The sequence below is a fragment of the Salmo salar genome, chromosome ssa01 (genome assembly GCF_905237065.1).
Source record: "Salmo salar chromosome ssa01, Ssal_v3.1, whole genome shotgun sequence".
NCBI lineage: Eukaryota > Metazoa > Chordata > Actinopteri > Salmoniformes > Salmonidae > Salmo > Salmo salar.
The window spans coordinates 11,479,979-11,503,959 of NC_059442.1; the positions used below are offsets into that span (position 1 = coordinate 11,479,979).

Consider the following 23,981-nt stretch of genomic DNA (forward strand, 5'->3'; position numbering starts at 1 on the left):
AGCCCGGTGGATGACGCTAGCCCGGTGGATGACGCTAGCCGGCTAGCCCGGGATAATGTTCCAACCAGCCACCTGACGCTAGCCCGGGATAACGATCCAACCAGCCACCTGGCTGACGCTAGCCCGGGATGACGATCCAACCAGCCATCTGGCTGACGCTAGCCCGGGATAACGATCCAACCAGCCACCTGGCTGACGCTAGCCCGGGATGACGATCCAACCAGCCACCTGGCTGACGCTAGCCCGGGATAACGATCCAACCAGCCACCTGGCTGACGCTAGCCCGGGATGACGATCCAACCAGCCACCTGGCTGACGCTAGCCCGGGATATCGATCCAACCAGCCACCTGGCTGACGCTAGCCCGGGATGACGATCCAACCAGCCACCTGGCTGACGCTAGCCCGGGATGACGATCCAACCAGCCAGCTGACTCTATCCCGGGATAACGATCCAACCAGCCACCTGGCTGACGCTAGCCCGGGATGACGATCCAACCAGCCACCTGGCTGACGCTAGCCCGGGATGACGATCCAACCAGCCATCTGGCTGACGCTAGCCCGGGATGACGATCCAACCAGCCACCTGGCTGACGCTAGCCCGGGATGACGATCCTACCAGCCATCTGGCTGACGCTAGCCCGGGATGACGATCCAACCAGCCAGCTGACTCTATCCCGGGATAACGATCCAACCAGCCACCTGGCTGACGCTAGCCCAGGATAACGATCCAACCAGCCACCTGGCTGACGCTAGCCCGGGATAACGATCCAACCAGCCACCTGGCTGACGCTAGCCCGGGATGACGATCCAACCAGCCAGCTGACTCTATCCCGGGATAACGATCCAACCAGCTACCTGATGATCCAAACCCCTCTACTGCTGCCTACTCTGAGGACCAGACTGTCCCATATACGCCTGCTCTCTTTCGTGTGTGTACATAAACACACAGTAAGAGCATTCAGTAAAAGGCTGTGATCCTGAGAGTGATCTTACTGTATAATGGTAATCCCTGTGCTAGGTGACGTGGGTTGTACTGTGTTAATCCTAGGGGATTTGGATGAGGGGTTGGAAGGTAAAGCAGGGTTGGGAGGACATGTGGCATTTGGTTTCAGGTAGGTTGAGGGATGTTCCAAAAATTATATTCAATTGAATGTTCTACTTCCTGGTTGCCATCTGGCAGTCCGACGGACAAATCTGGGTTTGGCGGATGCCAGGAGAACTTTCCCGAATGCATCCTGCCAACTGTAAAGTTTGGTGGAGGAGGAATAATGGTCTAGGGTTGTTTTTCATGGTTTGGGCTAGGCCCCTTAGTTCTGGAAGGGAAATCTTAATGCTACAGCATACAAAGACATCATAGACAATTCTGTTCTTCCAACTTTGTTACAAGTTTTGGAAGGCCCTTTCCTGTTTCAGAATGACAATGTCCCCGTGCACAAAGCGAGGTCCATACAGAAATAGTTTGTCAAGATTGTTGTGGAAGAACTTGACTGGCATGCACAGAGCCCTGACTTCAACCCCATCGAACACCTTTGGCATGAATTGGAACGCCGACTGCGAGCCAGGCCTAATCGCCCAACGTCAGTGCCCGACCTCACTAATGCTCTTGTGGCTGAATAGAAGCAAGTCCCCCACAGCAATGTTCCAACATTGAGTGGAAAGCTTTCCCAGAAGAGTGGAGGCTGTTATAACAGCAAATGGGTGACCAACTCCATATTAATGGCCATGATTTTGGGATGAGAAGTTGGACGAACAGGTGTAGTGCATCAATATGAGCCTGCATCAGATGATGACATTTCTGATCTTTTTAGTTCCAGTATCTAATCAGAATGACTGAGGTGGATTGCATGTGTTCTACACTCTCTTATCGCTTATCTCTTTAGACTCCAAATCCCATTAATATTTTACATTGTTCTCTCTCATGCATGATGTATGAGAACAAAAGTTTAATGCATCAAAACATGTAAATAATTAAATCCATTCTGAAAGTTACTTTTCATAACACAAATATTGAATATAGTGTAAAAAACCCACACAGATGTTAAAACAGTATTTAATAATCTCGTAACATGGAAAGGACAGAGTGCAAAACACATGTACTATATTACAAATACTTGGTAATAACGAAATGACAGAAATACTCCATTATATTGATGTTCTATCTTACATTGTCAGCACAGAAACCATGTGACACAAAGTCTCAACCATAGAGGCAGTTATCTATATAAGGTTAAAAAATGATAAAGACATGGAAGAACAACAGTAAGTGCCTTCACTTTACTCTCCATAAACTCCTATGCTGTGTTCCAATAGTATCATATAGTATCCTTCCTTCACATCCACTGATCGGATAGCACCCTAGGAAGAAAACGATTAAAAGAGTATTGGGACGCAGCCTGTGCTTGACTTGGGCAGGAGGTCATCGAAGTTGAGTACAGGCATCTCAAATGTTCTACTGCTTGAGCTCCTGCTCCTTAATATAAACAGTACCAGAACCCAAAATGAGTACCAGAACCTATTTCAGTCCAAGTTAAGTGTAGGACACAGCCCTATTCAAGCTCACACTCCAACGTAAAGTGTATAGGAGCGCGGGGGCTCCAGCACACCTCTCATTCCTATGTCTCAGTTCGTTTTTATTGTAGTCATTAGTAGGAAACTGGGGGTTATAGCTCCTTCCACACTCAATTATTGAAAGGGATCCTCTGACTGGGCCCTTCGGGGCTCCGCTAGTCCATACTGACTGGGCTCCTCTAGTCCATACTGACTGGGCTCCTCTAGTCCATACTGACTGGGCTCCTCTAGTCCATACTGACTGGACTCCTCTAGTCCATACTGACTGGGCTCCTCTAGTCCATACTGACTGGGCTCCTCTAGTCCATACTGACTGGGCTCCTCTAGTCCATACTGACTGGACTCCTCTAGTCCATACTGACTGGGCTCCTCTAGTCCATACTGACTGGGCTCCTCTAGTCCATACTGACTGGGCTCCTCTAGTCCATAGTGACTGGGCTCCTCTAGTCCATAGTGACTGGGCTCCTCTAGTCCATACTGACTGGGCTCCTCTAGTCCATACTGACTGGACTCCTCTAGTCCATACTGACTGGGCTCCTCTAGTCCATACTGACTGGGCTCCTCTAGTCCATACTGACTGGGCTCCTCTAGTCCATACTGACTGGGCTCCTCTAGTCCATACTGACTGGACTCCTCTAGTCCATACTGACTGGACTCCTCTAGTCCATACTGACTGGGCTCCTCTAGTCCATACTGACTGGGCTCCTCTAGTCCATACTGACTGGGCTCCTCTAGTCCATACTGACTGGGCTCCTCTAGTCCATACTGACTGGGCTCCTCTAGTCCATACTGACTGGACTCCTCTAGTCCATACTGACTGGGCTCCTCTAGTCCATACTGACTGGGCTCCTCTAGTCCATACTGACTGGGCTCCTCTAGTCCATACTGACTGGGCCCTTTGGGGCTCCTCTAGTCCATACTGACTGGGCCCTTTGGGGCTCCTCTAGTCCATACTGACTGGGCCCTTTGGGGCCCCGCTAGTCCATACTGACTGGGCCCTTTGGGGCCCCGCTAGTCCAGCACCCATGCCATATTGCCCTACTGACACATAAGAGTCTACAGAACCGAAGTGATGTTCACCAGTAGCATTAACATGACAGTATGTGAACATAACAATGTTCTGATACTCAGTCATTCTTCAACACTGGGTGATATTAACGTTTCCAACATGTTTTACCTTTGTAGAACAGAGCACAACATATACTCAATGGTCAGCCCTCACTTTTCAGTCTGGTTCTGGTTCCACTGACAATCATGCACTTCTCTACCTACTTGTCTAGGTATTAGCAACAGTGACTGGATCTAGAGAAAGCTAAACAAACCCTCAATAACCCCTGTCTACAGTAAGTACAGGAATGCAAACAGGCATGAAAACACTTACATGGCTGAAAAGCAACTGACAGTTATCCTCTAAAAGGTTTTTTTATTGTTGTCTGCCGTGCTGTAGAGAGCCCTCCACACCCACTGGAGGCGTAGCTTCACTTGTGGACAAACCAGTTGTATAAGACGCTTAACAGCCTGAGATCCAATACTGAGTTACACTTCCTCTCATTCGCTATTAGTGGCATTTAAAGCACTTTGAAACCATATTAGGAGACACTATTCTGCCAGAATCCTGGTGTATTAAGTAACACTAGAATTTAGTTCTAGGCTTACTAGAATATTAATAGAATGCAGTAACACGAAATGCAATGTATTAATGTAACTTTACTGCAGATTCAGAACATGAAAAATATGAATTAATATGAATGGGAGTGGTCAGACGTGAGTATGCACTAGTAAAATGTAATAACACTGTAGAGTTATGGTGCTCAAGAGACTAGGAAAACAGCTAATGTCTCAATACTAGCTTATGGTTAGCGATATGGAATCCTTCCATCACAATTCATGGGTGTAATAATATCTATTTACAATTCTCTACAGCCTTCTCTTTTCTTTACAATATGGAAGTGTCCAACTGTCCATATCTTTTGTATGAGGCCGAGTATAGACCCAGAACCGAGAGCAACTGTATGGAAAAAGGCACTAAGGCTTGGGTCATGTTCATTAGGGCAAACTAAAACGAAAAATTGGCATTTCTTATTGGACAAGTTCAGGTAGTCTTTTCCTGTTTCAGTCCATTTGGTGCCAACTGAATACAACCCAGCTTTGTGTATTTCACTGCGGTGACAGTCTCTTCCTTTCCTCTGCCGACTGTAGGAAGACAGACTCCTCTGGAGACGGAGAAAACCAAATCACCCAGGCTCCAGCCAGGCCCCCCCAGTCAGAGCTGGAGTCTGGCCCAAAACCAGCTTAGACACTGGGGTTCCATTTCAGAGCGGCAGCCAGAGAACCCTGGAGCCCCAGGAGACAGGCTGGCAGCCACAAATGCGCTTTCAGTTCCAGGTCATTCCAGCCCCAGACATAATCGCCACCGGTCACTGAGCAGGTATTCATTGCATCTGGCTCGGAGTCCCGACGACCGTGACTGACATGGCATGAATCTCTTAAGTCTCCTTAGTTTCCAGGAAGGCAGTGGACAATGCCGGCTATTCATCCTCTTTTCTAGGGCTCCCACAGCACACGGTCTCACTCCTGCAGACTCCAGTGTTGTATGTATGTCATTGCCAGGTAATCCAATGGTATGGTTATAATCTCAGACACACGCGCAGGCAGGCACGCACATACATTCTAGCTCCTCCAGTACTGCTGTCTGTATCACAGGTATTCCAGCAGTTATGTGGCTAGAGCTGTTGCTCTTATAATTTTCCCTGGGCAGCAAAGTGTGGTAAAAACATCCCTTTAATACCCTGGGCAGTAAGGTGTGGTAAAAACATCCCTTTAATACCCTGGGCGGTAAGGTGTGGTAAAAACATCCCTTTAATACCATGGGCGGTAAGGTGTGGTAAAAACATCCCTTTAATACCCTGGGCAGTAAGGTGTGGTAAAACCATCCCTTTAATACCCTGGGCGGTAAGGTGTGGTAAAAACATCCCTTTAATACCCTGGGCGGTAAGGTGTGGTAAAAACAGTTGTAAAGCATACAGGTATTAGAGGTCAAAAGCGGAGGGAGGTGTTTTTGCTCTCTTCTGTCGGGTTGTGAGGGTGGCATTCCTTCCTGTAATATGATCTCTTTTATCCCTTCTTTCTTTATGGAGACTTCCTTAAGTGCACTGTCTGTATATACAATTACAGTTTATGGGAGTCTCTAGTCGTCAGATCACAACACATCAAAGTGGTTCAGAATATCCTATGACAAGAAATGACCAGGAAAGCGAGCAAGCATTTTTGTTGTTGTCTTTGAATGAGTTGCGTTCAAGAGAGTCCATTCCAGCCTTTTTGTGTCCCAGGTAAGTGACGTAGTAAGGGTAGGGGCTAGGGTAGGGGCTAGGGTAGGGGCTAGGTTAGGGGATAGGGCGTCTGGTGTAGGATTATCACATGAGTATGACTAGTCAGTCCCCAGTTTATGGACATAGTTCACAGGGAATGTCCCACTTCTGGATGGATAGCCCTCGATGTGGCCAACCTGGAGGTACAGAAACAATCAAGATCACTGACCGACTAGATAGAAAATACAGAGGTAATAGATTTGAGATAGAGGGACATTAATGAAAGGGCTAAGCCTATGGATTTTGTGTTTGCGCAGAAGGAAAACCCTCCAGTTGCCTTTTTTTGTAATAATATATAGGTTAAAACATGGTTGGTTTAATACAGAAAGGCAAATAGCTCAACTTTCTGTTTTAAAGCTGTGCTTATTAAAAGTAACAACGGATTTACAGAGGTAAAAAAAATAGAGGTGTAGTTCTACTCACCCACCAGTGGGGGTCCTCGGTGGCTGTGACTACGATGACCTCATCCTTGAAGAAGGCCAGCTGGTCCGAGCTGACGGCTCTGCAGTCCACCAGCGCCTTGACCCTCTTCTGGGTAGGTCTCCTCTGAGACACCTGGCGGATATACACGCTGCTCAGTCAGGCTCTTGTACATACTAGTGTCCCGCTACTGTATTACAGACAACTGATCTGTACGTGTAACCCATTGTCAGTTGGTTGGGCATTACTATCCTGCAACATCACTATTCAATGTGCGCCACTCGCTGCGCAGCGGTCTAAGGCACTGCATCTCAGTGCAAGAGGCGTCACTACAGTCCCTGGTTCGAATCCAGGCTGTATCACATCCGGCCGTGATTGGGAGTCCCATAGGGCGGCGCACAATTGGCCCAGCGTTGTCCGGGTTTGGCCGGTGGGTAAGCCGTCATTGTAAATAAGAATTTGTTCTTAAATAAAGGTTAAATAAAGGTTAAAGATTAAACATTTTTTAAATATAACAGCGTTATTGTGCCTTAAACTGAAATTGAATAGTGATGTTGCAGGATAATAATGCCAACCAAATGGGTTACATGTAGCAGCTGAAGAAAATGTATCAGAGTACCCAACAAAAATATATACATTCTTTATATATGTCTTAAAATGCATCCCAAAAACATATTTTAAATACGTAAATGTTTTCTCGTATGGGAGCATTATTTATTTCATTCCATGCTCTAACTAGCCTACCATATATAGATGCCATTCTCACTCAGATACCAGTGGTTTTGTTGTCACAGAAGTTGGCAGTGTTTGAAATGCTGCTCCAGTATTAGTGGTAAGGTCATGTTGTGTGTCCTACCATAGCGTTTCTGCGAGGGCGCACAGTGATAGGAGAGGAGGAGGAGGCTGCAGGTGTGGCGCTGGGAGCGGGTCCAGTAGTTACCACGCTGCAGTACAGCTCCTCCTGGCTGCCCAGTGCCACACAGCTGGGTGAGGTCACAGCTGAGGTCACGGCTGCAGAACACTTCCCTTGTCCTCCGCTGCTGGTCCGCCTGTACGATGTTGTTTTCTCTGAGCTGGGGAGGAGGAGAGGACAGGTTGGTAAAACACAAGTACCTACTCACAGATACATAGGACACATACAGTACCTACATGGGTCCTACTGGATTTAGATAGTCTGTTAATAGCATCTACAGATGGAAAATCCAGACTGTTTGCTAATGTTTCCAGGATGGACAAAATTTATGCACTCACAACTGCAAGTCGCTCCGGATAAGAGCATCTGCTAAATGACTAAAATGTAAATGTAAAATGTTACGGTTAAGATAAGAGTTAAGGTTAGTGGATAGTTAGTTGAAATGTTACTGATAGTCTGTAGACTGTCCAAATAAAGTGTTACCATGCCTTTTCATGTAATGTAATCCAGTATGCATGTAATGTAATTACAAAGTTTTGTAACATTAATGATTTTTTTATATAATTCATTATCAAGCACATTATTTTGCTGAATAGGAGTTTTTTGGGGGGACAGTGACAAAGTAGGTGTTCATTACTGTTGGAATGCGCTATGTGCTCAGCTCGTAGAGAATTGTTAGGCTTCAACAGCGGACGCTGTGAGGTCATTTTACCTGGCAGGAAACTGCTGCCCAAAGGCAGTCATCTTCACAACTGATGAATTCTCTCTCTTAACTCTAGGGTTGTTCCATTTAAATATATATATGTATATGTTTGACTATTCATTTCTAACAGTACGGGAAATCAAATCATGAATACAAACATTTTACTGTGAAGACCAGGAAGGAGTCTAACATTTGAACTAGCAGGACTAGAGAGAGTCTATCCGTCATAACATTGCAAAACCACACTGATCTCCTACTTTCTCTGTCAGTTCTGAAAGTATTTTAGGATTACCTGACAGGTCCTATGTGGTTCTGAGGGGAGCTGGAACTACTGTTAGACTTGGTGCTGTCTCTGTCTGAAGACCCTGACCCAGTATTGGCCTGACCCTCCCAGGCTGCGGTCTGTCTCTGTCCCCTCACCAGGATGCCCTGGCCGTGGGGTGATTTGGCTGGTCGCCCCCCCTGACCCTCCAGCATGGGGGAGGGGGGGCTGGACTGGGGGGCTGGGTTGGAGCAGCTGCACCTGTTGCTTACCCCCTCCTGGGTGGACAAGGAGATCTGGGGGTCCGAGCGACCTGGGGGTGCAGAGAGAGGGAGACAGGATCAGGTGAGTGAGTGAGAGACAAAGACACAGACAGCCATACAAAACAGTCTCTTTCTCAATTTGTCCTTCCTTGATTCCTCACATCCTTGCCTCCTCAAAAGGTGAGGAAAATGCGAGGGAAGGTCCTCAAATACAGTTAAGAAGAAAATGGGATGAGTGGAGAGGAGATGGGATGAGCGGAGAGGAGATGGGAAGAGAGGAGAGGAGATGGGAGGAGAGGAGATGAGGGGATGGGAAGAGAGGAGAGGAGATGAGAGGAGATGAGAGGAGATTGGAGGGGATGGGAGGAGAGGAGATGGAAGGAGAGGAGATGAGACGGGAGGAGATGGAAGGAGAGGAGATGAGACGGGAGGAGATGGGAGGAGAGGAGATGAAATGAAATGAGAGGAATCACAGAAAAATAATTTGAGATCGAGCCCCTATTTCAGTGTTTGCAGATCTAATGGAAACAGATCAGATGTGTGTATTTACTGAAGGTGTGTCAGGACCAGGATGAAGAGGTGAGACAGCTCTCTCAGCTACGAGACTCAAACACCCACTATAAACTATACTAGACCGCTTCCAGGGTCTTGTTCATTTAAGCACCAAACGGGAGAAAACTGACTGAAACAGAGGGGGACTACCTGGGCTATAATGTTCATGTCAATGCGTGTGTTCACCTCTCATGATGGCTTTAGCGGGCAGAGGGGGCGGGAGCATGAGGACGCCCGATGGAGCACTATTGGGGGGGTTACGGTAAAGGAAGTCCACGTTTTCATAGGTCTTACACGCCACGGGGGCGTTGGCGAAGCTCCAGCGAGATGGCGAGGCTTTGGAGGGCAGAGGGGAGCGTAGGGTCCTGTGTAAGGGGTTCACCTGAAGAGTAGAGAGGAAGGGGGAGATGGTCAGTATATGATGCAAAACATGGCACCGGTGTTTCATCAAAAACAACCCCTACCCCTAACCCCTACACTCTAGGCCCTTGTGTTCTGAAATAATTGGATAAGTGTAAATCTAGCTTACATCCATCCCCCATTATAACATCGCCCTCATTCCAACATCCCCCATTCTAACACCCCATCCCCCATTCTAACATCCCCATCCCCCATTCTAACATCCCCATCCTAACACCCCCATCCCCCATTCTAACATCCCCATCCTAACACCCCCATCCCCCATTCTAACATCCCCATTCTAACATCCCCATCCCCCATTCTAACATCCCCATCCCCCATTCTAACATCCCCATCCTAACACCCCCATCCCCCATTCTAACATCCCCATTCTAACATCCCCATCCCCCATTCTTACATCCCCATCCTAACACCCCCATCCCCCATTCTAACATCCCCATCCTAACACCCCCATCCCCCATTCTTACACCCCCATCCCCCATTTTAACACCCCCATCCCCCATTCTAACACCCCCACCCCCCATTCTAACACCCCACCCCCATTCTAACACCCCCACCCCCCATTCTAACACCCCACCCCCATTCTAACACCCCCACCCCCATTCTAACACCCCCACCCCCATTCTAACACCCCCACCCCCATTCTAACACCCCACCCCATTCTAACATTCTCCCATTCTAACACCCCCACCCCCATTCTACCACCCCCCCCTCATTTTTCATCCCCATTCAAACACCCCCATTCTTACACCCCCCCATTTCTAACATCCTCCCCATGACTAAGTCTAAATCGTGTGATAGTGAGGGATATGAACAGTGACTCAGAGGTAAAGTGTGGTTGCACCGAGGTAAACACTGAATAAAACTCCAGTGCAGTGTTTCCCAAATCCAGTCCTCCAGTAACCAGTACAGCACACATTTCTTATGTAACCCCAACAGTACACCTGGTTCAACTTGTAACCCCAACAGTATACCTGGTTCAACTTGTAACCCCAACAGTACACCTGGTTCAACTTGTAACCCCAACAGTACACCTGGTTCAACTTGTAACCCCAACAGTACACCTGGTTCAACTTGTAACCCCAACAGTACACCTGGTTCAACTTGTAACCCCAACAGTACACCTGGTTCAACTTGTAACCCCAACAGTACACCTGGTTCAACTTGTAACCCCAACAGTACACCTGGTTCAACTTGTAACCCCAACAGTACACATTTCTTTTGTAACCCCAGACACCTGGTTCAACTCAATGAGGGCTTGATTAGTTGGTGAATTGAATCAGGTGAGTTTGTACAGGGATACAATATAAATGTTCTGTTGGGGTCCTGGAGGACTGGTGTGCTGGTTGTACAGTGGTTAGTGTGTGTACCCTTTCATCCAGGTCGTATTCGGTGTGTCTGTGTGTGTGTTTGTTCCTGTGTGTGTGTACCCTCTCATCCAGGTCATCTTCGCTGTCGTACAGGTCCTGGCTCTGTGTCTCCCACATGTACTCCACATGGATCTGACTGTTGAACTTCCCACTCTGGGCCAGCTCTAGCTAAAACAAACACACACACACACACACACACACGCACACGCACACACACGCACACGAACAAAAACACGCACACAGGAACAAACAAACAAACACAAACACAAAAACACACACACAGGAACAAAAACACACACACAGGAACAAAAACACACACACAGGAACAACACACACACAGAAACAAAAACACACACACACACACACACGCACACAGAAACAAAAACACACACACACACACACACGCACACAGAAACAAAAACACACACACACACACACACGCACACAGAAACAAAAACACACACACACACAGAAACAAAAACACACACACAGGTCAGTTACACACACAGGTCAGCTACAAATCCATATTTTGCTCAGATTACAAACATAGCATAGCTAGTCAAGTCACAGCTCCTATCAGTACCTTTAAATACTCAAATATCACCCAGAAAATAAAATAGTATATTCAAGCCTTGGGACAACTGTTAAAACCACTGAAACATTAGTGCTAGAAACCAGAACTAAATCTTACATGTGCTGGCCAGTGACTTAATTATGCTAACATTTATGTTAAAGTGCAATTCCACCACTTTTCAACCTCATTGTCATTATCTCCAGCACAATGCCAGTGTCTACCTATGTGAAAACGGCGCTTTTCTACGTTTTGTAGAAAAAAAATATAAAGTTAAAAAGGTCTACCCGATGACATCATCTAAAGTTAAAACGTTTTTTAAAACGATGTTTTCAAACAAGAAAATACCCCTCTGTCTGAAACTCACTGCAGGTTTTGAAAAGCACTGTTTTTCTTACTTTAAATCTTACCCTGTGATGTCACAGAAGCATTTATTTATTTATTTTACTTTATTTAACTTTTTTTTTTACCACAGATCATAGAAACACGCTGTTTTCACATATGTTGACACTGGTATGGTGCTGGAGATGGTGAATATGAGGTTGAAAAGTGGCGGAGTTGCCCTTTAACAGTCTGTCACGAAACAGTATTGAAACAACAACTTAGGTTACTTGACTTATCACTGTTTTAACGGGAAATAATGGATATGGTTTTCCAGTAAAACAACAAGAAGGACAGGAAATTAACACTTTCATTATGGACTTTACTATGACAATTCAGCACCTAACCATAATCAGAGACAGTGAGCATGTTATCTATTCTTCCATAAAGGATAGGAAGACAGGAAATTGAACGGGGTCAAAGCAGGTTTAGCAGGGGAAAACAGGGAGCCAGAAGGAAAATAAAGGCTGTATTTGTACTGAGAGTAAAGTCAGGGTCAACCAGTCCCTTTCTTGGCAAGAGCTCTCAAACTACGCAAATTACTATCAGTAAAGACATTGATACGCATATTTATTGATTTAGTGTTTCGCCAATTTGTTGTTTATGACGATGATGAACTGTCCATATAAATTAGGCTAATCATATCTTCTTCGTTGTGTTTTATATTGTATGATATCGCATTTAGTGCTCGTTTCTGCTTAAGTACCAAGATGTTCAAATAAACCGAAACCCAGTCAGTCATATCTTACCAGTTCCACACACTGGGAGTGCTGCAGTCTCCTGGCGATGTCCAGAGCTGTCTCTCCGGATGAGTTCACTGGATGACGAGAGAGAGAGACCAGTTAAGTCTCTAACTGTGGTATCCCTATTGAACCCAGCTTACAAGCACTAAAGGCACATACTGTAGGTGTATATATACTGTAGGTATGTATATATACTGTAGGTGTGTATATATACTGTAGGTGTGTACATACCGTAGGTGTGTACATACTGTAGGTGTGTATATATACTGTAGGTGTGTACATATACTGTAGGTGTGTACATATACTGTCGGTGTGTACATATACTGTCGGTGTGTACATATACTGTAGGTGTGTACATATACTGTAGGTGTGTACATACTGTAGGTGTATATATATACTGTAGGTGTATATATACTGTAGGTGTATATATACTGTAGGTGTGTACATACTGTATAAATACTGTAGGTGTGTACATATACTGTAGGTGTGTACATATACTGTAGGTGTATATATACTGTAGGTGTGTACATACTGTAGGTGTGTACATACTGTAGGTGTGTATATATACTGTAGGTGTATATATACTGTAGGTGTGTACATACTGTATAAATACTGTAGGTGTGTACATATACTGTAGGTGTATATATACTGTAGGTGTGTATATACTGTAGGTGTGTATATACTGTAGGTGTGTATATACTGTAGGTGTGTACATACACTGTAGGTGAATATACACTGTAGGTGTATATACACTGTAGGTGTATATATACTGTAGGTGTATATATACTGTAGGTGTGTACATACTGCATATATACATATACTGTAGGTGTGTACATACTGCATATATACTGTAGGTGTGTACATACCGCATATATACTGTAGGTGTGAACATACTGTAGGTTTATATATACTGTAGGTGTGTATATATACTGTAGGTGTGTGTAGGTGTATATATACTGTAGGTGTATATATATACTGTAGGTGTATATATATACTGTAGGTGTATATATATACTGTAGGTATATATATACTGTAGGTGTGTGTGTGTATAGGTGTGTATATACTGTAGGTGTGTATATACTGTAGGTGTGTATATACTGTAGGTGTATATATACTGTAGGTGTGTATATATTGTAGGTGTATATATACTGTAGGTGTATATATACTGTAGGTGTGTATATACTGTAGGTGTGTATATACTGTAGGTGTATATATATAGTGTGTGTGTGTGTGTGTGTGTATATATATATATTGTAGGTGTGTACCATGTACCTGTGTGGAGGACAGCCTTTCCTTTGAGCAGCAGTTTGAGGCACTCTGTTTTGTGGTGCTGGGCGCTGTAATGTAGAGCAGTGTTCCCCTCTAGAGTCCTCTTCTCCAGACAGACACTGTTAAGTGGCGACAGACAGTTGGAGTCAATGTGATGTACATGTATGTCTCCGGGGGCTGGTGTAGCTAAGACAGTACTAAAGGTCAATGCTGGTGACAGAGAATGTGTCCCAAAATGGCACCCTATTCCCTACGTTGTACAGTCGTGGCCAAAAGTTTTGAGAATGACACAAATATTAATTTTCACAAAGTCTGCTGCCTCAGTTTATATGATGGCAATTTGCATATACCAGAATGTTATGAAGAGTGATCAGATGAATTGAAATTAATTGCAAAGTCCCTCTTTGCCATGCAAATGAACTGAATCCCCCAAAAATAATTTCCATTGCATTTCAGCCCTGACACAAAAGGACCATCTGACATCATGTCAGTGATTCTCTCGTTAACACAGGTGTGAGTGTTGACGAGGACAAGGCTGGAGATCACTCTGTCATGCTGATTGAGTTCGAATAACAGACTGGAAGCTTGAAAAGGAGGGTGGTGCTTGGAATCATTGTTCTTCCTCTGTCAACCATGGTTACCTGCAAGGAAACGTGCCGTCATCATTGCTTTGCACAAAAAGGGCTTCACAGGCAAGGATATTGTTGCCAGTAAGATTGCACCTAAATCAACCATTTATCGAATCATCAAGAACTTCAAGGAGAGAGGTTCAATTGTTGTGAAGAAGGCTTCAGGGCACCCAAGAAAGTCCAGCAAGTGCCAGGACCGTCTCCTAAAGTTGATTCAGCTGCGGGTTCGGGGCACCTCCAGTACAGAGCTTGCTCAGGAATGGCAGCAGGCAGGTGTGAGTGCATCTGCACACACAGTGAGGCGAAGACTTTTGGAGGATGGCCTGGTGTCAAGAAGGGCAGCAAAGAAGCCACTTCTCTCCAGGAAAAACATCAGGGACAGACTGATATTCTGCAAAAGGTACAGGGATTGGACTGCTGAGGACTGGGGTAAAGTCATTTTCTCTGATGAATCCCCTATCCGATTGTTTGGGGCATCCGAAAAAAAGCTTGTCCGGAGAAGACAAGGTGAGCGCTACCATCAGTCCTGTGTCATGCCAACAGTAAAGCATCCTGAGACCATTCATGTGTGAGGTTGCTTCTCAGCCAAGGGAGTGGGCTCACTCACAATTTTGCCTAAGAACACAGCCATGAATAAAGAATGGTACCAACACATCCTCCGAGAGCAACTTCTCCCAACCATCCAGGAACAGTTTGGTGACGAACAATGCCTTTTCCAGCAGGATGGAGGCCCTTGCTATAAGGCAAAAGTGATAACTAAGTGGCTCGGGGAACAAAACATCGATATTTTGGGTCCATGGCCAGGAAACTCCCCAGACCTTAATCCCATTGAGAACTTGTGGTCAATCCTCAAGAGGCGGGTGGAGAAACAAAACCCCACAAATTCTGACAAACTCCAAGCATTGATTATGCAAGAATGGGCTGCCATCAGTCAGGATGTGGCCCAGAAGTTAAGTGACAGCATGCCAGGGCGGATTGCAGAGGTCTTGAAAAAGAAGGGGCAACAGTGCAAATATTGACTCTTTGCATCAACTTCATGTAATTGTCAATAAAAGCCTTTGACACTTATGAAATGCTTTTAATTATACTTCAGTATTCCATAGTAACATCTGACAAAAATATCTAAAGACACTGAAGCAGAAAACTTTGTGGAAATTAATATTTGTGTCATTTTCAAACTTTTGGCCACGACTGTATATGCAAATTGCCATCATACAAACTGAGGCAGCAGACTTTGTGAAAATTAATATTTGTGACATTCAAAACTTTTGGCCACGACTGTACATAGTACACTACTATAGGCCCTGGTCAAGAGTAGCACACTATATAGGGAATAGGGAGCCATTTGGGACCCAGACAGTGTAAGGCTAGAGGAAGGAGTTCTGGGATGTGTTCAGGAGTAAGGAAGGCTGGGGTGTGTTCAGGAGTGTGAAACGTGATCACGTATTTCTATCTGTACCGTTCTAAACGTTTTTGCCTCACCGAGAACACACCCCCTGGGCCGTGTCTGAAGATGTTACTAGCCGTCAAATACTTGCCTCCTCCTTTCCTTGTTCCCTAAACTCCTTTCAAAGCCATTGGTTGGAGGAGGTCGGAGTGAGGGACCTTGGATCCTCTCCTCCAATGCACTTTGGGCCCGATTCAGACTGGGGATAAGTTGATTTAACAACATGTTAAGTCTACTTATCTCATGTCTGCATAGGGCCCACTAAGACGAGAAAACGGAGGAAGCACGGATTATACGGTGAGTAACGTTTTCTGATACAGCCTTTGTGTTATCACCTTGGTGCTATTGAGGGGTCTGGTGCTGTTGAGGGGTCTGGTGTTATTGAGAGGTCAGGTGGTATTGAGGGGTCTGGTGGTATTGAGGGGTCTGGTGGTATTGAGGGGTCTGCTGCTATTGAGGGGTCTGCTGCTATTGAGGGGTCTGCTGCTATTGAGGGGTCTGCTGCTATTGAGGGGTCTGCTGCTATTGAGGGGTCTGGAGTTATTGAGAGGTCTGCCGCTGTTGAGGGGTCTGGAGTTATTGAGGGGTCTGGAGTTATTGAGAGGTCTGCTGCTATTGAGGGGTCTGCTGCTATTGAGGGGTCTGCTGCTATTGAGGGGTCTGCTGCTATTGAGGGGTCTGGAGTTATCGAGGGGTCTGGAGTTATCGAGGGGTCTGGTGGTATTGAGGGGTCTGGTGGTATTGAGGGGTCAGGTGGTATTGAGGGGTCAGGTGGTATTGAGGGGTCAGGTGGTATTGAGGGGTCTGGTGGTATTGAGGGGTCAGGTGGTATTGAGGGGTCTGGTGGTATTGAGGGGTCTGGTGGTATTGAGGGGTCAGGTGGTATTGAGGGGTCTGGTGTTATTGAGAGGTCAGGTGGTATTGAGGGGTCTGGTGGTATTGAGGGGTCTGGTGGTATTGAGGGGTCAGGTGGTATTGAGGGGTCAGGTGGTATTGAGAGGTCAGGTGGTATTGAGGAGTCTGGTGGTATTGAGGGGTCTGGTGGTATTGAGGGGTCTGGTGTTATTGAGGGGTCAGGTGGTATTGAGGGGTCAGGTGGTATTGAGAGGTCAGGTGGTATTGAGAGGTCAGGTGGTATTGAGGGGTCTGGTGGTATTGAGGGGTCTGGTGGTATTGAGGGGTCTGGCATTAGGGGGCGCTCACACCTGTTCTGTATGAGGAAGTCCACCAGGGATAGAGAGCTCCTCTCCTCCAGTCTCACAGCCAAGTGAAGAGCTGTCTCTCTCAGATGCTAGAAGACAGAAGAAACTCATTAGGTACACCCACTGAGTGTGTGTGTGTGTGCATGTGTATTTGTGTGTTTGTATGTATGTATGATTGTATGTGTGTATTTGTGCGTGTGTATGTATGTATGTATGTATGTATGTATGTGCATTTGTGTGTATATGTGTGTGTGTGTGTGTGTGTGTGTGTGTGATGAATGAGTACGACTATGAAGTGTTCCCCTTAGCTCTTTGGAGACATGAGCTCTGACCCAACAAGCTGAAATAATAAACCATACCCTGCCAACACACACACACACACACACACACACACACACACACACACACACACACACACACACACACACACACACACACACACACACACACACACACACACACACACACACACCACCACACACCCCACCACACAACACACACATATCAAAATGTGTGCAAGACAGTACCATTACATACCCTTAGGAATCAACAGACGGTGAATTTGATTAAAGAAATGAAAAGAGAAGGAGAGAGAGAGAGGAAACATAACCTTTTTAACAAGAGAGGAGAGGAGAGAGAAGGGTGTAAAATGAGAGGGATATATTGAGTGTGATTACAGAGAGAGAAGGGAGTAAAATGAGAGGGATATATTGAGTGTGATTACAGAGAGAGAAGGGTGTAAAATGAGAGGGATATATTGAGTGTGATTACAGAGAGAGAAGGGAGTAAAATGAGAGGGATATATTGAGTGTGATTACAGAGAGAGAAGGGAGTAAAATGAGAGGGATATATTGAGTGTGATTACAGAGAGAGAAGGGTGTAAAATGAGAGGGATATATTGAGTGTGATTACAGAGAGAGAAGGGTGTAAAATGAGAGGGATATATTGAGTGTGATTACAGAGAGAGAAGGGAGTAAAATGAGAGGGATATATTGAGTGTGATTACAGAGAGAGAAGGGAGTAAAATGAGAGGGATATATTGAGTGTGATTACAGAGAGAGAAGGGTGTAAAATGAGAGGGATATATTGAGTGTGATTACAGAGAGAGAAGGGAGTAAAATGAGAGGGATATATTGAGTGTGATTACAGAGAGAGAAGGGAGTAAAATGAGAGGGATATATTGAGTGTGATTACAGAGAGAGAAGGGAGTAAAATGAGAGGGATATATTGAGTGTGATTACAGAGAGAGAAGGGAGTAAAATGAGAGGGATATATTGAGTGTGATTACAGAGAGAGAAGGGAGTAAAATGAGAGGGATATATTGAGTGTGATTACAGAGAGAGAAGGGAGTAAAATGAGAGGGATATATTGAGTGTGATTACAGAGAGAGAAGGGAGTAAAATGAGAGGGATATATTGAGTGTGATTACAGAGAGAGAAGGGTGTAAAATGAGAGGGATATATTGAGTGTGATTACAGAGAGAGAAGGGTGTAAAATGAGAGGGATATATTGAGTGTGATTACAGAGAGAGAAGGGTAAAAATGAGAGGGATATATTGAGTGTGATTACAGAGAGAGAAGGGTGTAAAATGAGAGGGATATATTGAGTGTGATTACAGAGAGAGAAGGGTGTAAAATGAGAGGGATATATTGAGTGTGATTACAGAGAGAGAAGGGTGTAAAATGAGAGGGATATATTGAGTGTGATTACAGAGAGAGAAGGGAGTAAAATGAGAGGGATATATTGGGTGTGATTACAGAGAGAGAAGGGAGTAAAATGAGAGGGATATATTGAGTGTGATTAGAGAGAGAAGGGTGTGGTTACTAACTACAGTTCTGGGACTTCTAACTTACAACACAATCACACTCACACACATTTCATTGCAGACGCACACAAACACATACACAACAGCGACATTTACAACATTACAATGTAGAAGAATTGTAGCGGTCTATTTTGAGATAATAACCCACAGTTGTCTTCTGAAAGAAGAGGCCAGCCACAGCCAGATGAATCAAGCCCATTGAGGCATGTTAAAGTCGCAGTCTGAGATCTGGCAATCTGTTCAATGATCATTTTCATTTTTTGTTGTTCTTCAAATCCCAGAATGTAATTTTAATGGAGCCTTCCGCCATTAGCTAGCTAATTAAATCATATGGGGACGACCCGCTGCCTTTTGTTTTAATAATTTCACAGCTCTTTACATTAAAAAAGGCATCCTAACGATATCCTGCAGAGCACACACTTCAAACCTTCCACTGGGAAGTTATCCTGGGTATTTCATACGCAATCCTACATGTAATATGACCATGTTCATGTTTATGCCTGTGTGCTTGTGTTGGGGTGTGTATGTATGTATACTTGTGCATGTCCTATCCAGTACCTGTCCCTCAGGCAATTCTAATGGGTTGGCCAGTAGTGTGTGTGTATATCTCTCTGCTATCTAGTACTAGGGCTGGCACAGTTACCGTATAATCGTGTAACCGACGATTATGGATGAAGACCGTCGTGAAAATAAAATAACTGTCAAATGTCTTATTTTAATTAATTTTTTTGTGGAACGAACAACTGACTGAAGACGGGACAGCCGGGTATTTGTGTGGTTCAGTCCGTTTCTGCGGTAACATGGACTCTTTACAAAATCGAACGATTATAACGGTGACCATGGTCATTTGGCTGACCACAACCGTCATCCAAATTTCCATGACCATCACAACCTTATGTCTAGTACCTGTCCCTCAGGCAGTGCTAGCGGCTTGGCCAGGTCCTCTCCCTGGGCGTACAGCTGCAGCAGAGCGGTCAGGTCCCGGCTCCTCACGGCATCGTACACACGCCATGGCTCACCGTCCTCCCTGTCCCGGTCCCTGTGCAGCACGTAGCGCCGCTCCACGTACTTGGCCACGATATACTCCTTCCTGGCATTCCTGGTTGCACAACGGGACAGAGCCATAGGTATGCATCAACTGGTTAACTATATCCTCCATGTTGGCACCATCAACTGGTTAACTATATCCTCCATGTTGGCACCATCAACTGGTTAACTATATCCTCCATGTAGGCACCATCAACTGGTTAACTATATCCTCCATGTTGGCACCATCAACTGGTTAACTATATCCTCCATGTTGGCACCATCAACTGGTTAACTATATCCTCCATGTTGGCACCATCAACTGGTTAACTATATCCTCCATGTTGGAACCATCAACTGGTTAACTATATCCTCCATGTTGGCACCATCAACTGGTTAACTATATCCTCCATGTAGGCACCATCAACTGGTTAACTATATCCTCCATGTTGGCACCATCGACTGGTTAACTATATCCTCCATGTTGGCACCATCAACTGGTTAACTATATCCTCCATGTTGGAACCATCGACTGGTTAACTATATCCTCCATGTTGGAACCATCAACTGGTTAACTATATCCTCCATGTTGGCACCATCAACTGGTTAACTATATCCTCCATGTTGGCACCATCAACTGGTTAACTATATCCTCCATGTTGGCACCATCAACTGGTTAACTATATCCTCCATGTTGGAACCATCAACTGGTTAACTATATCCTCCATGTTGGAACCATCAACTGGTTAACTATATCCTCCATGTTGGCACCATCAACTGGTTAACTATATCCTCCATGTTGGCACCATCAACTGGTTAACTATACCCTCCATGTTGGCACCATCAACTGGTTAACTATATCCTCCATGTTGGCACCATCAACTGGTTAACTATACCCTCCATGTTGGCACCATCAACTGGTTAACTATATCCTCCATGTTGGCACCATCAACTGGTTAACTATATCCTCCATGTTGGCACCATCGACTGGTTAACTATATCCTCCATGTTGGAACCATCAACTGGTTAACTATATCCTCCATGTTGGCACCATCAACTGGTTAACTATATCCTCCATGTTGGCACCATCGACTGGTTAACTATACCCTCCATGTTGGCACCATCAACTGGTTAACTATATCCTCCATGTTGGCACCATCGACTGGTTAACTATACCCTCCATGTTGGAACCATCAACTGGTTAACTATATCCTCCATGTTGGAACCATCAACTGGTTAACTATATCCTCCATGTTGGAACCATCAACTGGTTAACTATATCCTCCATGTTGGAACCATCAACTGGTTAACTATACCCTCCATGTTGGCACCATCAACTGGTTAACTATATCCTCCATGTTGGCACCATCAACTGGTTAACTATATCCTCCATGTTGGCACCATCAACTGGTTAACTATATCCTCCATGTTGGCACCATCAACTGGTTAACTATATCCTCCATGTTGGCACCATCAACTGGTTAACTATATCCTCCATGTTGGCACCATCAACTGGTTAACTATATCCTCCATGTTGGCACCATCAACTGGTTAACTATATCCTCCATGTTGGCACCATCAACTGGTTAACTATACCCTCCATGTTGGCACCATCAACTGGTTAACTATACCCTCCATGTTGGCACCATCAACTGGTTAACTATATCCTCCATGTTGACACCATCAACTGGTTAACTATACCCTCCATGTTGGCACCATCAACTGGTTAACTATACCCTCCATGTTGGCACCATCAACTGGTTAACTATACCCTCCATGTTGGCACCATCAACTGGTTAACTATATCCTCCATGTTGACACCATCAACTGGTTAACTATACCCTCCATGTTGGCACCATCAACTGGTTAACTATATCCTCCATGTTGGCACCATCAACTGGTTAACTATATCCTCCATGTTGGCACCATCAACTGGTTAACTATATCCTCCATGTTGGCACCATCAACTGGTTAACTATATCCTCCATGTTGGCACCATCAACTGGTTAACTATATCCTCCATGTTGGCACCATCAACTGGTTAACTATATCCTCCATGTTGGAACCATCAACTGGTTAACTATATCCTCCATGTTGGAACCATCAACTGGTTAACTATATCCTCCATGTTGGAACCATCAACTGGTTAACTATATCCTCCATGTTGGAACCATCAACTGGTTAACTATATCCTCCATGTTGGCACCATCAACTGGTTAACTATATCCTCCATGTTGGCACCAGGGTTGTGTTCAATTTCATTTAAATTCAGTTGATTCAAGATTTGCCCCCTGGTTGATACCAAACATTCTGTTACAACATTCTCATTTCAACACTTGAATGTCATTGTTTTGGAATTTTTGGTGCCAATATGGCTTCTGTCAAAATGTCTTGTTTCAAACCAAGATTGCCCCACCAATGAGAACATGATTGAAGTATGAAGCGTATAATGGACTTACATGTCACTCTGGGGGAGGGGTTTGATGGAATCATTGGGAAGATTGGCCTCCATGATGTCATTGAAGCGGGTGTTGCCTATACTGACTGCCAGCTGTGGACAGACGGAGAGTGGAGGCGTTAGGATACAAGATATGTGAGTACAGCTGTATAGGGACTAAACTTTCAATGCATCAGATAACACATATCTAACCCATGGCATTATCACAACTAAAAACCAAGTTAGCACGCTGAGCTAAAGCCAAAGCAGAGCTCAGAAAACAAACGCTTGTTTAGAAATGGAGGTGCGTGTGTGTGTGTGTGTGTGTGTGTATTGGGACTAAGACGGGGTCAACATTACTAGTAGTTCAGAGGTGCTGAGGACATCCAGCGTGAGAGACTGGATCCTGGAGTAGTGGACTCCCAACTCCCTGTGGATCCCAGAACACTCTATACACGTCAGGATGCCCAGGTTAGTGGAGAGCCACGTGGGGTCTGTTGACAACACAGGGACAGAACATGAGTACAGTTAACACTGGATTTACACTGAAGCAATAAGGCCCGAGGGGGTTTGGTATATGGCCAATACACCTGGGCTAACGGCTGTTCTTAGGCACGACGCAACGGAATTAGAGCAGTAAAAATAAATGTTTTGTCATACACATGGTATATGGTCTATTATAAACTGGATGCTGATTGGCTGACAGCCATTGTATACTAGACCGTATACCACATGTATGATAAAACATGTATTTTTATTGCTCTGAATATCTTGGTAACCAGTTTATAATAGCAATAAGGTACCTCTGCGGTTTGTGATATATGGCCAATATACCACGGCTAAGGGCTGTGTCCATGTACTCGCGATGTGTCGTGCTTAAAAACAGCCCTTAGCCGTGGTATATTGGCCATATACCACACCCCCTCATGCCTTATTGCTTACATATACCACGGCTGTCAGCCAAATCAGCATTCAGGGCTCGAACCACCAAGCCCTACTGGCTGTGTCCTGATTCTCCACCCTTCTCTTTAAGTGTGGAGACAGGACAAGAGCACATCCTAAAGTCTCTCGATGATTCCTCCCACTGACTATCTCCTGTCCACCAGTCTCACCGTGGGCTCCACAGTCGGCGCAGGCCTCGTTGCCGGGCATGTGTCTGAGCTCGGTGATGACTGCCCTGGCCAGCTCCTGCAGCCCGGAGTCCTGGAACTGCGGCTGGTCCCCTCCCAACACGGTGTTCAGGGCTTCCTCCTTACTGTTCTGCAGCACCGACACCCAACTGGAGGGAGGAGAGAGAGATTAAACAATGCAATATAGTCTTTATACAGTTATGTATTGTAGTACAAGTCATTCTTTCTGGAAATGTCTTCCTGATTTTTTTATGGATCTACGACAACCGGTACACTTGTTTTTTTTTAATGAAACTACTATGGTGGTCTACATTCTGCGCTTCAAAAGCACGGACTGCCCACATGATAGTCCTGTGTGCAGCTGTGTGTCTTTAACCCAAGTATATAATTGTACCACTGAGAGCTTGGCACATTCACACTGCAGTAAACCTCCTTTCTCTTTCTCATCCCCCTCCATCTCAATTTTTCTTTCTTTTTGTTG

At 45.1% G+C, this 23,981-nt stretch overlaps 1 protein-coding gene across 2 annotated transcripts in view; it reads right to left on the reverse strand.

Annotated features, from left to right (window-relative positions):
- Positions 1-2,035: 2,035 nt before the first annotated feature.
- Positions 2,036-23,981, reverse strand: part of LOC106612547 (arf-GAP with SH3 domain, ANK repeat and PH domain-containing protein 3) — a 58,931-nt gene continuing 36,985 nt past the window's right edge. Inside the window, exons 14-26 of one of the 2 annotated variants that reach the window (XM_045714254.1) lie at positions 23,483-23,649; positions 22,731-22,864; positions 22,393-22,484; positions 19,814-20,006; positions 17,086-17,171; positions 13,808-13,923; positions 12,542-12,609; positions 10,901-11,008; positions 9,237-9,432; positions 8,266-8,548; positions 7,214-7,430; positions 6,365-6,492; positions 2,036-6,074 (exon numbers count right to left, since the gene is read on the reverse strand). In XM_045714254.1, the coding sequence (XP_045570210.1) occupies positions 6,026-6,074; positions 6,365-6,492; positions 7,214-7,430; positions 8,266-8,548; positions 9,237-9,432; positions 10,901-11,008; positions 12,542-12,609; positions 13,808-13,923; positions 17,086-17,171; positions 19,814-20,006; positions 22,393-22,484; positions 22,731-22,864; positions 23,483-23,649 (1,837 nt within the window). In that variant the 3' untranslated portion in view covers positions 2,036-6,025. Of the gene's footprint in view, positions 6,075-6,360; positions 6,493-7,213; positions 7,431-8,265; positions 8,549-9,236; positions 9,433-10,900; positions 11,009-12,541; positions 12,610-13,807; positions 13,924-17,085; positions 17,172-19,813; positions 20,007-22,392; positions 22,485-22,730; positions 22,865-23,482; positions 23,650-23,981 lie in introns of both variants that reach the window. The other variant, XM_045714253.1, reaches the window with a different exon arrangement.